Source organism: Ammodytes marinus (assembly GCF_949987685.1).
Source record: "Ammodytes marinus genome assembly, chromosome: 22".
Lineage (NCBI taxonomy): Eukaryota > Metazoa > Chordata > Actinopteri > Uranoscopiformes > Ammodytidae > Ammodytes > Ammodytes marinus.
In genome coordinates, this window is record NC_137226.1 from 12,922,903 (window position 1) to 12,944,101 (window position 21,199).

The 21,199-nt window shown below is 41.3% G+C and overlaps 1 protein-coding gene across 1 annotated transcript in view; it reads left to right on the forward strand.

The window, feature by feature from the left end:
• Window positions 1-21,199, forward strand: part of dock4b (dedicator of cytokinesis 4b) — a 114,374-nt gene that overhangs the window by 49,884 nt on the left and 43,291 nt on the right. The window contains exons 11-21 of the mRNA XM_080051128.1: window positions 194-326; window positions 1,347-1,435; window positions 6,126-6,251; window positions 10,069-10,193; window positions 11,487-11,649; window positions 13,877-13,983; window positions 15,535-15,691; window positions 16,887-16,984; window positions 17,470-17,553; window positions 18,481-18,581; window positions 19,995-20,076. Of these exons, the coding sequence (XP_079907254.1) occupies window positions 194-326; window positions 1,347-1,435; window positions 6,126-6,251; window positions 10,069-10,193; window positions 11,487-11,649; window positions 13,877-13,983; window positions 15,535-15,691; window positions 16,887-16,984; window positions 17,470-17,553; window positions 18,481-18,581; window positions 19,995-20,076 (1,265 nt within the window). The remainder of the gene's footprint in view (window positions 1-193; window positions 327-1,346; window positions 1,436-6,125; window positions 6,252-10,068; window positions 10,194-11,486; window positions 11,650-13,876; window positions 13,984-15,534; window positions 15,692-16,886; window positions 16,985-17,469; window positions 17,554-18,480; window positions 18,582-19,994; window positions 20,077-21,199) is intronic.

Genomic DNA, 21,199 nt, shown 5'->3' on the forward strand with positions numbered 1-21,199 from the left:
GTTATGACTGTGTATGCTCCTCTGTGTGTGTGTGTGTGTGTGTGTGTGTGTGTGTGTGTGTGTGTGTGTGTGTGTGTGTGTGTGTGTGTGTGTGTGTGTGTGTGTGTGTGTGTGTGTGTGTGTGTGTGTGTGTGTGTGTGTGTGTGTGTGTGTGTGTGTGTGTGTGTGTGTGTGTGTGTGTGTGTGCGCGCAGGGAGAATGGGAGCCGGGGAGAAGAAGAATCTGTGTAGTGTACAGTACAGGCGGCCGTTTGGCTGTGCCGTCATCAGCATCGCTGATCTCCTCACCGCTGACTCCAAGGATGACCACCTGCTCAAGGTTTATGCGTAAGTCCCGGCAAACAACCAGTGTTGGAATGCTAAATCCATTTTTGCAAATATACTGTAATTGAAAAAGGAATAGTTGGTCGATTCACTCTCTCGCTTTTATGCCGTAAAAAACGAATTTGAATACCCGCACTGAAGCTCTAAACCTCACTAATTAAGACATTACATGTGTTTATTTCATTCAAGTATATAACAACAACAAGTGGTTGTCTAATGCTAAAATAAGCTAAAGGTATGTTGGCGTTAGCTTAATATTTAACAGACATATCTCATCTCACTTTCCACATGTGTATAAAAGCACATTTCCCAAAACTATCTCATTAATATGAGTCACTGGTCGCTTAAGTAGCTCAAGCTCAGTTTTTATTTCTAAATGCCAACCACAGTCTTCAAAGAAAAATAGGGCTAGACTTCCCTTTCTAAAGGGTTCAAAGCAGTTCAATTCGAGTCATTTTAATAGCCGGTATTCTTACTAAATAACACAGTAATAGCAATAGAAATCCAGAGGCTTCCTGCTTTTTCTCACTGGCAGTGAAAGGACTTTGTGGGTCAGCCGAGTTTACACAAAGCTCTGAGGGATAGAGAAAGGCTACCGGTGACACACTAGTCTGACCTAAATTCTAGCTGGATCACACCGACTGGCCAAAAACACTTAGGTCAGAATTAAAACACAACCACTTTCTCTGTACCTGCAGGAAAAACCAGAGAGGTTTGAGTGGGATTAGCATTAACGGTCTTAACTGAATTTGTTTTCTGAATTTTGGTCCTGAGTTTTTTACCTGACCTGACCTGACCTGCCCTTGTAAAATATTAATAACTGACGACGAAATAATATGTCTTTAATTGTAGCCACAGTCAAACCCATAACTTTTCCTGTGATTTATGTGACATTAAATGGCGTGGGTCATATTACAGTGACTCATACAGTAAACGTTACATACAGTGGCATGGTGGAGTGCCGTTGAAAGTAAACAATCTATGACAGAAAATAATGTATTTTATTATTTTCCTGTGTCGCAGGTGTAACACTGAGAGTGAGTGGTACCAGATCCATGAGAACATCATCAGAAAGGCCAATTCCAGGTACAACCTGTCGGGCTCCAACAGCGGTAAGAACCACGTCTCAAACTCTTATTGCTTCCTCACATTTAGCACATCTTGTATTTTGAGACATAAAACAAGCAAAATGTTGTCATATAAGGCTCTGTCTGATTTGGTTTTAAGATGATATACTGGTTCACTTTTTGCTTCCAAAAATCAGGCAACAAATAATCTGATGGTAACACAGTGTGTGTCTTACAAAAGAAAAAAAGAAGACACTTTATTTTGTGGTGGGGACACATTTAGCAGCTCACTTGCATCATCGGCCTCTTGCCATGCGATAGTCAGCTTCCGGTCAGTCTGGACAGCGTTTACTTGGTAGTCAAGTTCCTCTTTAGGGGAGCGGATCGGTCTTTGACATGTTTGTGTCTGCAGGAAGTCCTCTGTTGCAAATGCAATCGGATGAGTATTATCCTTTAATTAGAAATAGCTGCATATCGCATCACACTGAACTACAGCATCAGCAGTTTCCAATAGCAACAGGTTGGCGGGGAGTCGGAGCATTCAGTTCTTCAAACGTCAAAGAAAATGCACGAATAGTTTTTTTTTTCTACAATGAAATCCATACTTGATTTCTGTGGGACATAGACTAATTATATTAATGAAGAGAGAGCACTCCATTATGAATCAAACAGTGTGAGCTAGTCTGCTAGGGGGGGTAAATGTTCAACCAACTATTAGCAATCAGCAACAGATCGTCACAAGTTTGGCTTGAATATGATTCACATACAAGTTGCTGCAGGAAACTTTTCTGCAGGTTGTTGTTATATTCATAATGAGTGTCAATGGAGTGCATTGTCAGGAGAAGAAGTTATAGGACCACCGAGAATGTGTGGGACCGATCTACTAGTCTATCGCGAATAATCTCGCATGATTGGAAGGGACGCAGTAATTAAAACTGAATGACACACAGCCATTTAGCACAGTCTGCGTTATCCGAGTGCGTTTGGTTTACAAGAAAACCGCAACATCCAGCTGAAGTCCTATATAATAATGGGATAGTGGGCTTTGCATCGCTGAGCTGATAAGTGCGACAGTCTAAATGATTTTCTGATTAAACACAAAGCAGAGAGGGGGGGGGGGGCACTCCCCTCTCTGCCCCATTTTCAACTCTGTCTCTACACTATCAATAAAGCATAAAAATGCCAAAAAAAAACAAAAAAAAAAAACACAAAGCAGAGGAATGGAACCAGCATAAGAATATTATGCAACCACTTTACTTAACTTCCTTCCTTATATCATATTGGACTCCAACATAATCCAAACCCAGTTCTTTTATCAGCGTGATTTACTACACTTGACTGGCTGTGTTGTTGTCAGACATACTACATGCAGTCTCAGAGTTTGATGCATAACGGATGACTTCAATACGTTTTAAGATGATAGCAATGATTGAGGAAAAACAACATTAACCGGAAGGGGGTTCAAAGCATGTTCTCGTAATGAATTCCAACATATAAGTGTTTGATTAAGGCTGTTATTTGACAGCACAGTGCACACACACATACACAAACTGGGCCCACACACAAGCGTAAACGCATGTAAGTGAATGATTTCAAAGAGGTTGTGTGCAGTGTATCACAAACACTTGGATGTTATCTATTGGGTAGCTGTCAAGCCAAAGACATTGAACCAGCCGAACGCCTAATTTGCCTCAGCGCTTTCTCTTTCAAAGTGCATTAGAGGAGAGCTCTGGGTCTTTTGTCACAATACCGTGGCGTGCATAATTTGAGCGAGTTAGTTCCGAAATTGGATCTCCACAGCTTAACTGAATTTGACATCGATCTCACAGAGTTGAAAGACTTTTACTTATTCACAAAAGTAGAAGTAAAAAGTCCACTTGTTCAGATAATGAGCAGTACTTATAAGGTTTCATTTATGTATCACGAGCACCATGTGTGTGTGTGTCTGGACCAAAAGGAATTCATTAAAATTGAATTTCGCTTTTACAGTTTCACTTAGCAAGGACAGTTCTTCAATTGGCTCTTTTTTTTCTATACTTCTGCTATCACTTTAATGATGTCTCTCTCATGCAGTATGTGTGTGTTTGCCCTGACTTTAATAGCACTGCTGACAGTAACAACCCCCACTTGCAAACAGCCTAATAAGAAGATCCACATTCACAACTACCCTGAGCCAACCTAAGACCAACTCTCAGATCTTAATATTTTGTTCTTAAACCCACACACCTTCATAACAGTTCTGTGCTCATTCTCCAACATTCAGAACAGCCACGCGCAACATCACTTGCAGCAGCCCATCTTTACTGGGTACACACCCTCATATTAGTCAATTCCTCCCAAAGGGCAATTATTCTGCCGCAGAGCGACATTGCAGAAAAGATAACACTTGAGCCACTTGTCTGGGATTGGCACCGAATGTATAAATTGGAGAGAAATATTTGATCTTTAGCAAACAGGTCAGCGTCTCCTCCTCCGGTTTATCCCTGTAAAAAACGGCAATGCAGGCGTAATGGAACACCATGCATAATTTAAGGACCGCAATTTATTACACTCGGTGTCGGGAGGGCAATTAAAACAAGTGTGCAGCGGAGTGAGATAACGTAATGTGCATTTATGTGTATACGTCTGCTGCATGTTTATGTGCCCACTACTGTGCTATCTTTATACAAGTGTGTGTGAGAACCCAGTATGTGTCTGAAGCTCTCCTGCTGTGTGGCTTTTCCTTTTAAACAGACCTGGCACTGTGCCAGAAGTCTCTTATTAGCAGCCAATTAGCAGGGTTGGAGAGATGAATGCACTGCCCTTAAAGTATAACGAACACTGGTGGGCTGGTGGGGTAATATAGAGCAGGAGAGGCAGTTTATGTATTTGGAGACTACCTATAACTATAACTTTATTATTTTTTCTTCGCTAGTTTGTTTCTGGATCATGGGGAGAGGGGAGAGGAGAGGGGGTTCATGAGAGGAGAAGGACATGTTTACATGTAGCCCAGCAATCCATAAAAGGGCTTTAATGAAAGATAGAGTATGAGTCAGGCCAGGTAGATCATTCAGCTCCCTCCTCCTCCTAGCGAGCGTAGGCACTGCGACAGCCCTGAGAGGGTTGTTTTTGGAGCTTTTATTTTCCTCTGTTTTTGTTGAGTTTGTGTGGGGGCCGGCCGGGTGGGCTGAGGACACCGAAGGTTGATGCTGTTTTTTTTTTGTTTTTTTTTCGTCAGCATCAGCTACATCTACCAGGCAGAATAGTAATGAAGCTTGTTTGCCAAATTGTAGTCCTGCAGAAGCTTTTAAGACCCTGTGTGCTTGTCCCTATATAACCTCTGAGTGTTTGTGTGTGTGTGTGTGTGTGTGTGTGTGTGTGTTTGTGTTTGTTCATTTACGCGTGCATAAGTGCCAAAGGCTCCACATTAAGGGGCAGAGCGGATTAGGCCTGGGTAGAAAGAAAACCCCAATCCCCCTCCCCCAGAACCTAATGGGACTCCCCTTTTATTTCCCAAAAGGCCTTAATGCAGTGTTGCACACACTATTGATGGACTGTGTGCTATTTTTGAATTATTTAAACAAGATGACGGTTGTATAGTGTCTCTGTCACTTGTCATGCCCTGTTTGTGTGTGTGTGTGTGTGTGTGAGTGTGTTTTTATTTTATTATTTTAATGTGGACTTGGTGATGTCATCATTGGATTGTAGTGAGCAGAGCTGTGCTACCCTAAAAAGCCTAAGCCTAGCTACAATACATTTAGTCATAATTCAGTTCAGACCAAACTTTTTAATTTAGATATTGACACTGATTGCAGACAGACAGACACTTATTAAAACTAAGATATATTTACTCCCTCTGAACTATGGGATGTAAATGATCAAAAACAGGTTTCTTTAATAAAACAGGGTTATGCAGGTTGTTTGGCAGTTGTTTTTGTTCAGCCTAAAAAAGCCCACAAGCTAAGGCATATCACATCATGTTAATCCTATTTTCCTCAACCCTTTAACTGCTCTATACCACCGAAGCGCAGCAGATCTCAAAGTATTGCTAACAGATTTCACTAACAAGTCACGTCACTTTGTTGACTCCCTGACTCCCATTGACTGAAACCTCTCGCAGCTAATCAACCATTTCACCACGGCCTCCAAATTTAGCATGCACACACACACACACACACACACACACACACACACACACACACACACACATACACACACACACACACACACACACACACACACACACACACACACACACACACACACACACACACACACACATCATTCTGAGCTTCTAATAATAGGCCTGCTTTAATTTAACTATTTTGAGTAATTGCATAAGGATATTGATTTGAGCTGACAGCCATCACGAAGGATTTCTTCTTCATAAGAAAGTGATGGGGATGACTCGCAAGCAATTTTTTATTAACTTTTTTTAAAAATGTATGTCTGTTTGCAATCCATACGCAGTTGCTGTTGGCAGGTAAAACTGTTATTGTCTGGGTTCGCCAGTCGATGCAGCTGTAATAAAAGAGAAAATATGCACTCGTGAAGACTTTTTCCTGAGCTCATTAATACAAGATTGTTTATAGAGGTAGTGACATAGGCTAATGACATAGTTTGAGCGTTTTAATCGAGTGGCTTTGGCAAGGGATGTCAGAGGGGGAAATCAAGGCATATAAATATATATATATATATATATATGGGAGTATGACACTTCAGATTTTGAATATTGTTATTGCTTTTTATTTTCAAGGTCTGTCCGTGGCTCTCCAGCTCCTCCACGGGGACATAGAGCAGCTGAGACGAGAGTACATGGTCCTCTTCACTCGAGGAGTGTCCATCACCAGGAAACTGGGCTTCTCTGACGTCATCATGCCAGGTAGGACACTACAACAATAAGCTCCCTTTGCACATGTTATAATGTGCTGCCAAGTTGACTTTCAGCCACTGCCTTCCTTCATTATGTTCAAGTACTTCCCCAGTCTAGTGGGTTTGTAGTCCTCGTGGTTGTCAGCTGTCATCAGCTTTCCTATTGCTCAACAAAGACAACTTCTCTTCAGGTCCCATGGTGGGTTAGTATTTTATTCCTGCACCATGAAAAAGTCACCTTTTCGATTTTTATTTTTACTTATATATACTTACTAGATGGTATTAATACAAGATCAAGCCAATACTGAGTTACTTTTATGAGTAGCTCTTCAGTGGTGGTCTCATTGTGCACCAGTGACAGCTAATTCAAACCAACAGAAGTCATCCTAAATTATTTGAACAATCCTGCCTGTTTTATCAAATAATTTCCCATTTATTTACAGTGAAGATACGCCGGTTACTGTTTTATATAGTTCAGGAAACAGGAAATGCCTTAACTTAAGATAGAGATATTTGGACCTTTTAACACATACACTACACAACTGATTTTGCCATCAATCTTCTAACCACTTCTTCTCCTAAACACTTTCACTGGACATTATTGAAATAACGTATCTTATCCATAGCATTGCTAATATGCATATATGCTGACAAACAAATTCACCATTTCAGACAGTATCTCTCTTAAATTCATCTAACTGCTGTAACCACGTGCATGTCCCATGAATTACATGCGTAAACCTAGGACCGACAGGCAGCAGGTACACTCATAAACAGGGGGTTAAGACTTTTGCATATCAATCAGAAGGAGTAATAAAACTTCAATTTATATGTAAACTTTCAATGACTCCTTTCCTTATCGACTAGAAACCCTGTCTAGCATTGTTATTGTACACATTGACCTGCCTTACATTAGCTGGTGCAGTTACCTTGGGAACACCTGACATCCTTGCCTATCGCATGAGAGTGATATTTGAATCCCGCCTGAGGGTGCCCCCGTGAACGATGAAATATTCAGGTTGTTTCAGGTAGAAAAGAAGCAGCACTCTGTGGAAAGCTGCTTCTGTAAATGACACAGACCCCTGCAGAGACCTCTCCGGCTTGGCTTGATGGGGTCTGGTTGTAACACATGCACAACCACTTGTATGTGAGATGAAACTAAATGTATACTATGGACACGTTTACATGTATGTTCAAAAGAAATTGCAGAGAGGGAAACTATTGTCTGACTGAGCTCTGGTTCATTTGTGTATGAAAGCTGAATGTCTGGGGACTTTTTTTTTTAAATTCTTCTTCCCACAGAAGAGCTGTTCTTTAAAATAAGTGAGGTGTGCTGTCTGGTCACACAGATAAAGAGGAAACACAGACTCTTGGTCCCCCAGCGCCTCACTAACACAGATTTATGTTCACTGTCTCTTTCTTTGTCTTCGTCTGACTACCAACCCCTTAACGCTGAGTGCTCTCACCCTCTCTGTCTGTGTAAGTCCGCCCCAGGGCTATAGTAGCTGTCTCTCGCTCCGTTTCTGTCTCTCGATTCTACATTTGAATGTGATATCTTTCTCCTCGTTTTCTTTCTTCGGCTGCTCCAGCCCCACCCACTTCCCGTTTTTCCTATTGTGCATTAAGAAAACTGCCCTTGTGTGCGTCTGCCTTCCTGCACTCTTTGTTAGTGTGTGTGTGTGTGTGTGTGTATGTCTGTCTGTGTGAGCGAAGCGAGTGTACAGTATGGGTTGATATAGAGGGCTTCATGTTGCCTAGGTTACATTTGTGAAGAGCAGAAAATCAATGTTGACCCTAGAGATGGAGATATGATGTACACACACACACACACACACACACACACACACACACACACACACACACACACACACACACACACACACACACACACACACACACACAGACACAGAGGTTATATAGGGAACATATTTTATGGTGTGTCTGACCACAGCTCAGCTGCAGAGGAAACAGGCCTATCCTCTGTCTTACCCAGAGCGCTTTGCACCATTTTGACTTCCCCAACAGAAGGAAATAGATGTGCGCCTGGCCCACTCATTGTACATTCAGTTTCAATTATAACACAAAATGCAGAATATTACTTCCGGAGATTATCCCCCCCGCCCCCCTAGACAAGAAAAGGCTGCCACAATGATTGCTTGTATGTTATATATTTCCCATACACTGGCACACAGATTATTATAAAAGCTTATGGATGTGCGGGTAGAGACTGTATTGTTTTCATGTTCAGGATACATGGTTGTCTCTTATCTTAGTGGTGTACATTATGTTTATAGAATATTATTAAACTGTATATTGTCTAATATAATCGTATATCTGCATATATGAATGAAAAGTAGCCAGATATGGTAAATGGACTCCACTTATATAGCGCTTTTCCCTGGTTTTTCACAGACTCAAAGCGCTTTACATTGTTTCGTACACATTCACCCAATCACACACACATTCATACACCGATAGCAGCAGCTAACTATAGGGAGCAATTTGGGGTTCAATGTCTTGCCCAGGGACACTTCGACATGTGGATGGTTGGCGGGGGATCGAAACTCCGACCCTGCACTCCAGAGGTGACCTCCTTACCCACTTCGCCACTGACGCCCAATATAACAATATAGCAGCTTATTGTTGGATACAAGAGCATGATAATATCATTGAGGTGCATGTAAGGCTATCACTGTGTTGCAAAGGGGAACTTGCAGATTACATACAATAAAGATTTTTTTTTTATCAGGTTTTGTGGATTATTACTGAAATAAAATTGTATAAAGCCTTTGATGGCCCGGGGAGTGAAATGTGATTCATTGCCTCAAGTGATGTCACTTGAGGGACTGAAGATTACAACCTTGTGAAAAAATCTGTGAGCCTTCCAAACCTCTGAAGCCAGTTTTTTTTTATCTCTGCTCGAAGCTAGTGGTTTGGGGCTACATCAGCCGTTACTATCAATAAAGCACCCAGGTCATTGGATTGTGGTTGTCAAGTTTTCCCGAAAGGAAGAAGAATAGGTGTTCAAAAAAAGACAATATCTCTTCTTTTGCATCGTTTTTGATCGTTTATTTATGTAATTCTCCATCGAGAGTATTATGGCCTCTTGTCACTGCTGTAACCAACACTTGGTAAGCAACAAAACTGAACAAAAAGAAACACACTTGGTGGACAGGAAGCACCTGCCAGTCCGTATGTGTTCTTTGTTCTAGTTAAAATGTGTGGATGCAAGCAGAAACCAAACTGACCTAATAACATGGTCTTGTTCACTTTGTGTGTTTGTTGATTATTGTCTGGGTGTGTGCGAGACTATTTCATGTGTAACTTAATGTAATGTAGTTGTGCAGATAGCGCTTTGATGACTTTGGTTCTACTAAGTTGTAACAGTTTTTTTAGTTTGCTTTTTTGGGTTTGTTTTCAACCTGTTCCTCACTTGTGTCAGTTGGCGGACCGGCTGACACGAACTGACTTTCTATTGATAAATGTAAAACTTATCCCTTTTTCCTATTTAATAAAATGACACTTTTGACCTGGGAAAAACAGCATATGAATATTGCAAAGAATATGGATTTAAGCTACTCAGTCTTCTTGCAGCATATTTTTAAATCTCTTCTGCTGGTGGTCAAAGGGTCATAACTCAGGCTTAGGTTTTCACATCAGCAGAAAATCTATCATTAAATGCTACTAATGTAAAATGCTGTCCACCCCTGTCATGAAGCATTGCATTGAGCGTTGGCCTCCAGCTGCTTAGGTCATTAATTATGCTTGCTCGTATGCATAATCAATGCCCTTGTTGCCTCTTTTTTTTGCCGCCCTGTTCCTTGCAGGAGAGATGAGGAATGACCTTTACATCACACTGGAAAAAGGCGAGTTTGAGAAGGGTGGGAAGAGTGTAGCACGGAATGTAGAGATCACCGTCTACGTGCTGGATATCGACGGACAGGTCATGAAGGTAAAAAAAAAAACATTTCGTCTTGTTGAAAAAACTGTATGCCACAGCTGTTATTTTGCAAGAAGTCATTGGGGGAAAATATCATTTTTTAAAGTTGCACTATGCAGTTTCACAGGAGGGGGATTTGTTGACATTTGCAGAGCCTGCACTTAGTTTACAAAACACATTTCCTCTATATTTCATTTTTAGTATTGATTAAGACTATAGCCATACAATAATTGTATTTGTTTGAAGCCGCTTGCAACCAAATGTGAGTCTAGAATATGTTTTTAAACACAACTGCAAGTCCTGCTGATGTAAACAACAACAGTGAAACATTAACTTTTAGGTAACCTTCTAACTTCAAACAGTGTTCCAGGGATCCAATTCTCCTGTGAGGAAAGTTTCTTTATTAAGTTTTGAGAATATGCGTTTGAAAATGTTCACTTCTCTGACACACCCAAAGTAACATAGTGCCCCTTTAAGGACAAAACACTTTTTCAATTTAGTAAATGCCTTATTTAAGTGCTTAGTAAACTATTTTGTTTCTAAATAGCTGGTGTCTTATTTTTGGAGCCAAACTCCAACTGTCATTTAAATATCGCTGACCCAGATTGGAGCTGTGCCTCTCCAGTGGTGTTGCCCATTTCTGGTGCAGCGCTGTGACAGTCTGCTGCTGTGGTTTCCTGCGCTGAGCTTTGCCTTTGGACAGAAAATAGACTCAAATATAACTCTGCTGCTGCCACCGCATGGCACGCATCCCTCTAATACACACACACACACACACACACACACACACACACACACACACACACACACACACACACACACACACACACACACACACACACACACACACACACACAATCAATCCACTTCACTCCTACTTTATTGGCGTTATTGTGTGGCGTGCAGCCGTGCATTCTTTCAATACTTTCTTATCTGTTTTAATGTATTGACGCTGGCTCTTCTGTCTGTACATGCTTTGTTTGATGATGTTCTGACTGTGACTCTGTTTTTATGTTCTCTGTTGTTTTTAAATGATTGTCTGTAACTAACTGTGCTGCTGCCTGTCTTGGCCAGGACTCTTTTGTAAAAGAGATTTTTAATCTCAATAAGACTTTCCTGGTTAAATAAAGGTTATAATAATAATAATAATAATTGACTCATTAAATCAACCTTTGTGTCTGCTCCTTACTTCCTCCTCCAGCCCGGCCTCTCATTTCCTGTGTCTTCACATCCTGTTTTTTTCCTTCTTTCTTTCTTCCCCTCCACCTCTGTCTTTACTCAACCATTTCCTTTTTTTTTTCTCAGAGTCTGGTGGCTGCCGGCTCTGGTGAACCAGGTGGGGATGAGTACCATTCCTTGGTGCTGTACCACAACAACAGCCCCCGATGGGCGGAGCAAATCAAGCTGCCCATCCCCGTCGACATGTTTCGGGGCTCGCACGTCCGCTTTGAGTTCCGACACTGCTCGAGTAAGTGGGAACGGGATCACGGTTAACCTTCATTTATCTAGAAGTGGTTAAAGCTATAGTGTGTAACTTGTTCATATGAATAAACGTCAATATGAGTTGACACAAAATTGATTGAGCCTATCAGCTCCACAAAACTCTCACTGCATATTTCAGTATGGCAGCGTTTCCACACTTGTGCAGGAGCTCAAGAACCTTCTATCAGCAGATCACTGAAGGCTTACCTAATGTAGATGCGCCGATTAGTGTTTTTCTAATGACTCAGAATTCCTCTTCGGTGCGACAGAACATACACACTATAGCTTTAAAGGCTGACACATTTTCTTTCCCCCACTCAAATAAACATTTTCCAAGTAAGTTGGTGCTTTATCTTAACAAGACTAGTTTGTACAACTTGTCACTGCCTGAGACAAAACTTAAATTATTACCAAATTACATTTCTGTCTTTCTATCTGGGCCCACGGGGGAAGAGAAAGCCCAATCTCCTCTCTCATAACAAGCTAATACTTTTATGCCGTTTGCAGCCGAGCCGGCGGGCTGCATGGCTGTGTGCAGTCGATATATTAGTCTTGTTACTGCCAGAGGGGCTAACTTTGCTACCCCCAAAAGCTGCCTATTAAGAGCCCAATTTAAGCCTGTGGTGGCAACAAACTGACAAAACCATATCACACCCACTATAAGTGCTCCCAAACTGTGGGACAACCTGCCTGAAGAGATTTGATTAACAGACACTTTCATTTTAAAATTGGGCAATACAGAAATCTATTTTTTTTTAACGAGAATGCTTTTAAATGCTAGCTTGTTTGAGCACTCATTGTGTAGCCACAGTAATGGTTCATTTGTTTTTCTGGGGAGTGCAGTGTGGTTTCTTATTGGTGCTAAAGGGGACCGTAAGGATCCGTCAGGGGCAGCAGTGCAATATTTGTTTCATTAAAGCTGTTTTCTGAATACTTAAAAAATGTAGCAATAGACACGACAAGTGAAACTGTAGGATCAGCAGCAACAGAGTTTTTCCTCTTATTAGAAATCAAGACATCAAGTCTTCCCCTGTCTAGAGTCTAAATCCCTGAATTCCTAACAAGCCTCCTACATTGTACTATATAATAGCTTTGTGTATTCAGTACAGTGGTTTCACGCTACATCATACATCAATGTGCCTGGTCTGCCAAGCTCAGCTAAGCCTGAGTTTCACACTGTAACCACTTAATCTTTCCTAATCTCCTGGTGCCTGAGGCTATGGGGGTTTATAGATTAGGAAAACCTGCCCGAAAGGAACCCCACACAACAACACAAAAAAAAAGCAAAAGTTTACAGTCCTGAGTCTTGTAAACCATACATTTCCTGTTGTAAAAGCTGTAATCGCAGCAAAGCAAGGCAGCAATAACATGGCAATGGTGCTGTGCCAATTTCTTTTTGGTGTTTTTAATACAGTGCTTTTACTGTGAGACACACACACACAGACACACACACACACACACACACACACACACACACACACACACACACACGCACACACGCACACACGCACACACACACACAGACTGGTAGACAATGCCTAATGAATCACTAGTGTTGCAATGGAAGGAAATGGAAACGCTGCTCATCATACTTCCTGTTGTGGGCACGTTAGCACTTTATTGCTAAAGCAGCAGATACATCAAATTACTTGTGTTTTGTTCATAATTCACAAAATAATAAATAAAACACAGAAGCCTAATGTTTATCAAGCACTCTGAAAAATACCTTCATTTAAGATATTGTTTTAGGTTTTGGACAATGGTCGAGGTTGGGTGTACTGCAAGTATACTTAGGGTGTGTTCGGTGCACTCAGAAAGCATACACTTATTGCAGGCTGTGGTTAATGATACCGTATAGGTTCGCCTAAAAGTTTAGATCCTGTTTGGCCAATCGACGTGCATTATGTTTATGTGTTGTTTATTATTGAATGCCTTTCAACGATTATAACATAAGTTAACTTTTTGCATCTGTGTTTGCTTGGGGTAGTCTTCTCTTTTCAGCTCAGCGTGTTAAGTTTACAATTTAAGTAGAATTAAATGCACTGAAGACTTTAGCGTCAGATCGACTTGTATTTAGTCATTTTCCATTGCATCTTGTGAAAGGCAGAACAGGTTTCATTATATGAGCTGTCACTTTTTGTTGTTTTTCTCACAGCCCACACTGGTGTGTTTTGGACTCAATCTTACGTCCATGTGTTGTTGTTGTTTGACAGCTAAAGACAAGGGAGAGAAGAAACTGTTTGGCTACTCCTTTGTTCCTCTCATGCAAGAGGACGGCAGGACTCTGCCAGATGGCACGCATGAGCTCATTATCCATAAGGTAAGACCTACAATACCCTTTCTACCTTAAAGTTTGAACGGGGGAAAGAAAAAAAAACATGGAATCAAACTGACTGTGTGATTTGGAAGGACTTTAAAAGTGTTGGCACACACATACTGCACAGTGCTTGGACATCATACTGCAGAGATATTCATCTTGATGTGTGTAATTCGAGTGGGCCATCCTGTCCCCTATTAGGCCCTTGTATGACACATTTGTCGTTGAATTTAAAAAGGAAAATTGCAATGTCAAAACAAACGATTTGAGTGGACGAAAAAGAAAAAGAAAACTTCAGTTGACTTTCAGCTCTCCAAGTGAACCCACTCACCGTTTTGCGTAACGCAGGTGTTGCCAAGGCTACGTCGGATGATATTACACATTATGTATGATTTTGTGAATAATTTGCTCGGAAGAAAATGCAGTCTTTCAGTCTATCACACCATTTGGCCATATGGGCTGGCAAACAGCTCACATCACTCGCATTTACAGGCAAACGGTACAAATGAGTAATGTTCCCTTACGTAACGTTATCAAGCTGTAGGGTTGAATTTAAAGTAACTGCCAGTGTGTGTGTGTGTGTGTGTGTGTGTGTGTGTGTGTGTTACTGCAAGTTTTTTTTCTGGAACATGTATAATAGACAACTAGATACAGACACATTTGCTTTTTTTTTTACCAAGTTGTCTTTATCTCTGTATTTAGCACAATCTTTATGTTCGTTTTCTGAGTTTTCTTTCCGCAATCATCAAAGGACTCAGGCCAATAAAATGGCCAGCACCATCAGTTAAAAGCTATACTGCAAGACCGTCTTGGGTGTAATTCAGAATAATTGCAGCCTTCATGCTTTTGCTCAGCTGCAGACGAAGGGTGTGTACATAAACCTCAGGCTCTGCCGCGGACAGAGAAGCATGGAGTGCGTACACACATTTGATTGGAAGTGAGATAGAGCCGTTTGCCGAAAGTCTGGTTATTTATTTTTACTGTGAGGCTTTTCTTTCTAAACAAGAATACTACTTTTGTCATCGGCATCAACCCAGTTTTTAGAGGACAACTGCGGTTGCCCCTTGTGTTTCCAGCATTTAGAGAGAGAGAGAGAGAGGGGAGGAAAAGGGCCCACTCTAAGGCCAGATGGAAGTTGCTGAAAAGCTCAATGAAACTGGCATTGGCCTAGTTTTCTGCTTGGACCCAAAATAGACGACGGAAGAACCAATCCAAACTATGTGGTAGCTTTTGGAGCTCAAAGGGCCTCAGCTGTGCATGAAGGAGGATCACATTAAGTCTACCAAAAAACAACACACAGAGTTCTGCGATTGATAAAGTGTTCGGTCATAACTGACATAAGGCCCATAGCACTGCTACTGTGATATATTATACACACCAATGACATTTGTGTACACTGAAAAAGAAGTCACCCACATAGAAAATGCAGCAGTCGCTTTAACATTTTGATAATATTCAATTCTTCCACTCCCTTTGCTATAAATCTCCTGTGCCAGTTCTCGAAATGTGTCCTTTTCTTCCCTTTTCTGCCCTTCTTTCCCCCCCCCCCTCCAGTGTGAGGAGAACAGCAGCTTGGCAGACTGTTCGCGCTACCTGAAGCTGCCATTCTCCAAGGCCAACCTCCCGTCCAACAACCAGACTCTAACCAAAGGCGCCAAAGAGTCTTTCTGGATCACCAGCTTTCTCTGCTCCACCAAGCTCACACAGAATGGTAAACTACATTCAGGGATTGACATTTTGGGTACTCACCCGGTGAGATGTTTTTTTATTTATTTTTTTTTTGTAGGGGAGGTTGCTGCACTATAAATTCTTTTCACATTTTTTACAATTTGATTTATCCTGTCCCTAAGCCTTTTCACAGCTCAATGAGTCAGGTATATAGAACTATTACCGCCAAAGATAGTGATCAACACTTCACATAAGGCTCACAAATCGGTTAACTATCATATGTTTAGGTCGGGGGGAAAAAAACCCAGAGGATGTGACAAGTTCTGTGCAAGAGAAAGAAAGTGACATTTCCAACCTGTTCATCCAAGCGTGTGAAGAAAAGCTGTGAATGTGCGGGGTGCTAGGAATAGCTTCCACCTCCCAGTGCTCACTAAAGAACGAAGACATTTTTTATTTGTTATTTCAGCGGGACTAGCTCGTTGCAATGTACGCCCTCAGTTCTACTGTCGTGAACAATAGCCAACAATAATCATAAAACATGCAGTGTGCAGCAAAGGAGACATTTGGTTTTCCCTCCTCTGAGTCACTTGTTCTTTCTTAATGTCACCAGGCAGACACTGCCACTTTTAACCAGACAAGTGTTTTCAGAATGCAAAAAAATATTATTATTACAATTTTCTTTTTCTGCCTTATTAAATAACATGGCCATTAAACGGTAGAATTTATAAACGTAAAAGCCTAAGGCACAGTTGCAACCGGCTGTTCATTTCCTGAAAACTTTGTCGTGAATTTATTATAGAAGCACCGCAGAGTTTCTGATGACAGAAAATATGCTTGACACATTAGTTAAAAAAAATATATAAATGCAACAAAAAAACAAAGGAGCGCGCCGACACAAATTCCCACACAAACCCAATCTAAAGTCGCAGCTAAAATACTTTTCTTCTCCAGGCTTATGTTTTATTCACGCGGCGTGCGCCTGGGGACCTTGACTCTGGGAAAATGACTTTTTATCTCTTGTTATCCTGCTGCACTTGAAAAATGACATCGTTTGTTTGACTTCGGAGGAGTTTTTTGGGGCTATAATTGAAGGGTGTGTGGTGGCGCTTTGTGATCTGAGGTGGCATATCTTTCTCTAATAATCCTGCATTTTTCTCTACAAACAAACCAGGGATGTGCCCACATTTAGCTGTTTCATCACTCTTTATGTCCCCCCTCTTATTCTGTCTTTTCTCCAGGTGATATGCTGGACCTGCTGAAGTGGCGAGCCCACCCCGAAAGGATAAACGACAGCCTCTCTAAGCTGAAGGAGATCGATGGCTCGGAGATTGTCAAAGTAAGGCCCCCGCCATCTGATTCTCTGCAATGAATTGCTCCAGCCGTCCTGGAATTTGTAGTATCGATTTATTTCTGATTTGATTTCAGACCGTGTTCTTAGCCGTCCTAGCTGACAGGATGAGCATGTTAATAAAACTGAAGAATAAAAGGTCTAGTCAGTGATTCTGGAGAATGCATGTTGTCAAAATGCACTTTTTGTCAAAATCACGTTGCTTGTATTAACACAAGCTTTTTGTTGTATAGTGCACACACAGTACAGCAACTGTAGCTTGCAACATGCCTGTTTTACAGAGCCTGTGTAGTCTGTATTAGGACTCAGCACACACACAGTACGGACAGGTAGCGGATCGTGATGAGATATTCACTGGTTTTGAGAACAATCATTCTACAGAATCTCTTACTCCACCTTTTAAGTTAATGGGTTGCTGCAGCTCTATGCCACACATATACAAACTCCCCCTTTTGTTGTTTGTCCTTCCACAGTTCCTACAGGACACCCTGGACACTCTCTTTGGCATTCTGGATGAAAGCTCTCAGCGATACGGGCTCAAGGTCTTTGATTCACTGGTAAGCAAGTCTGCTGGGATGGTCTGGACCTTTTCCGTTTCCTTTTTTCTTTCCGTATGTCAGTGCACAATATCTCATAGTGTTTGTGTCAGACACCAAAAAAAACACAAGCTTACTGTCGGAGAAAGATCTAGTGATTTGGCTGAACCAATCTCACCCTGGTTATGCTGCAGTGCCCTGATAGGGCGAGGTGATCGATCCATCTCTCTCTCACACTCGCTCTCTCTCACACACTCTCTCTCACACTCTCTCTCTCTCTACAACACTCTGACATTGACACATGAACACACTTTCCCTTATCAGTGCTGCGTTATCAGTGATGAAAAAGGTCTAGTGAGATGGTGCAAGTTTTAGTTTTGTGGATTTGAGGTCATTTCAACCAGTCTGACCAGTGGACTTATCTCCTGTTTGGTTGGACAAATTCAGTGCATTTCACAACAGGCTGCACACAAAGGGAAACATGGAGTTATGTTCTCTTTTTTTTATTATTATCCTCATATCTTTCCTATTTTATACCTTTAGACGTTGTATATCTGTGCGATTTACTTCGTCACCCCAGAAGTCCCACATTAGTGTTTGACGTTGCATATCGAGGCCATATGATGATGGTAATCAAATTTTAATTCACAGAACTTTCTTTTATGTTGACAGATACCAAACATGTCAGGCTGAATTTAAGGAACATGTGTGTTAAATCGGCAAAAGACAAATACAATATTTCCATAGGATAGGACAGCCATTTAAACATGGAGCCCTGAGTTTGTCAGTGTAAAATATGAGGATTTTGTTCACCACAAACCCTCCTTATAGGTAGAAAAAAGCTCTTATTATAAATATGTTAAGAGCTTAAAAAAGAGCTAGGCAGACACTTATCTTCCATGTAAAGGAATATTTATTTTTACAATATGTCTTCTTGTATTGTTCCAGGTCCATATCATCAACCTCCTCCAGGACAGCAAATTCCAGCACTTCAAACCAGTCATGGACACCTACATCGAGAGTCACTTTGCCGGAGCTTTGTCCTACAGGTATATACAGTATATGACGATGTGGCTGTTGATGGCTACAGCAGCAGCCACAGGCATACAGTAACCCAGCCTCACCTGTTGTATTGTATTCTAATGACATGCTGTACCACATGGGCAGGCAGGCAGTCAGGCAGTCAGACAGACCGACCTGCATCAGTGCTGAGAGGTTGCTTGCTCTACTCAGCTCTCTGTGCTGGGATTTAGACAGCAAGCTGTGTGAATGAAATGCTTATGGTGCCCCCTGGCTGATGAAATTGAAACTGAAATATGAAATTGTGCTTGCTTTTCGCTTCCCACCTGCTAATTTTTTTTCTGCTATCTATATCTCACACACACACACACACACACACACACACACACACACACACACACACACACACACACACACACACACACACACACACACACACACACACACACACACACACACACACACACACACACACACACACACACACACACACACACACACACACACACACACACAACACCTGCTGTTCTCACCATCCTGTCTTCTTCACACACACTCTGTACCTGCTAAGATACTGTGCTGGAGCTGTCTACCTCCTTTTTCTTCTTTCTTTTTTCTCTCCCTTTGCGTGCGCCCACACAGAACACCGCTGTCACATCCATCTGCTTTAAACTTTTACCTGTGATACACTTTCTTCTTCAAGTGTTGTGCCTTTTTTTTCTTTTTCATATCTATATTTAGTTATTAATAGGGAACCAAAATGTCATCCAGTCCTGGTTATTAGCATGAGAAAATACTCATATTCTGTAATCGGCGTCTGCATTCAACGTCACTTCAGCTTACCGTTGCGCCAAGGGGATGCCCCAAGTTGAAATGTCTGCCTAGATTTAAAGACTTTTATTATTAACTCTACCAACTTAAAGCTGTAGCGCGTAACTTTTTCATATAGATGAATGTCTGTTACATTCAAGCCATTGCCAAATGAGTTGACAGAAAGTTGATTATGCCTATCAGCTACACAAATCTCTCTGCATTTATCAATATGGCAGCGTTTACAAACTCGTGTCATCCCCTGACACTAGTGCAGGAGCTCAGAGAAAGCCCACGGAATGTTTGACTTGAAAAAACCTGCGCGTACAGCAGAAGGCATAAAATCCATGAACGAACACCGAAGGCTTGACTCATATTGACGTGTGGACAGTGTTGTTGTAGTAACTCAGAATTCCTTATTATTCCTTATTAAAACCTGAAACAAACATGAATCTGCAGATCATCCTAGAATTGTGTTGTTGTTCTTTATGTTAAACCACTTAATTTCTTGCTCTTTTCCTGATAAATCCAGTTAGAAATACTATGTGCGATGTAACTATAAGTGAGTGGTGATACTGTGTGTGTGTGTGTGTGTGTGTGTGTGTGTGTGTGTGTGTTTGTTTTGTCTTCAGGGACTTGATCAAAGTTCTGAAATGGTACGTGGACCGCATTGTTGACGCAGAACATCAGGATCACATACAGCAGGTGCTCAAGGTGAGGCATTCTGCTCTCAGCTCCCCAGCAAAGGCCGCCATTGGGATGTTTTCAAACACACAGTTTTCAAAAACACCCGGGGACGTATACACACCCATACACCATTACACCGCCGTCAACACGGATCAAGAAATACAAACAAACAAACTCGCTGCCACTCTCACGCTAATTTACTCTCCCCCCACCCCCCACCCCCCGTCATTATCCCCCTCCTCAATCCATTACCATGCATGAAATTTTAATCAGCTGAAATATGCCGCCTCCGGGTGTCGGGAATCCACATCGGCATTATTCTAAAGACTCATGCAGATTTGCAGTCAGAGAAGCACATTGCTGATTGCGTACTGTGGTTTCCCCATTTATCATTCACAGAATACATTCTACAGCAGAAGCAAATTAGTTACTCTGTCATGTGGTGAACATAATAAATAAGTGATTCGCCGTGGATACGATTGCAATGTTTCTGTGTATGAGAATGTATTCTCTTAAGGGTTTTTAAATGCCCCCTCCCCCATGGACAAGTTTGATTCTGTATCAAAATTCTGAAGATGATTAAATGTAGACAGCCTTGTCATACTTTTCTAATAAACAAGTAGTACTGTAGTACAGGAGATATTAAGGTTAAAATGATTTTGATCCATCAGGCTGAGGAGTGATTATTCTACCTATTTAGTTGAAAAGCTGTCTGGACGAGGGCTACAACTAATAATGTATTTTAGTAGCTTATTGCAAGAACTGTAAGAAAGTAATGGAAAAACAACAAGCGTAAGCTTCAATAGCCAAAAGTGATGTATCCAGACTCATAAAGCCACTTTTTTCATTATGCCAAGATGTGAAACGGGAGAAAATCTGCAAAATCCTCACATTTTAGAAGCCTAAATTGAAATTAGAAGAACATTTTTCACCTTATTACAAAGTTGTTGATATGGTGTTTTGCCATTTGATTACAACAAGTTTTTGCTTTATTAAAATTACATTAACAATGTAATCAAACTTTGGGTGAAATATGTAAGGGGCTAGAATATAATATCACACCAGTTTGTAACCATTTCCACTGGTAAGGGATGTCTGACTTGCAGCAGGGGCTTTTTTTTTTTTCAATCACAGAACAGACCATAAACAG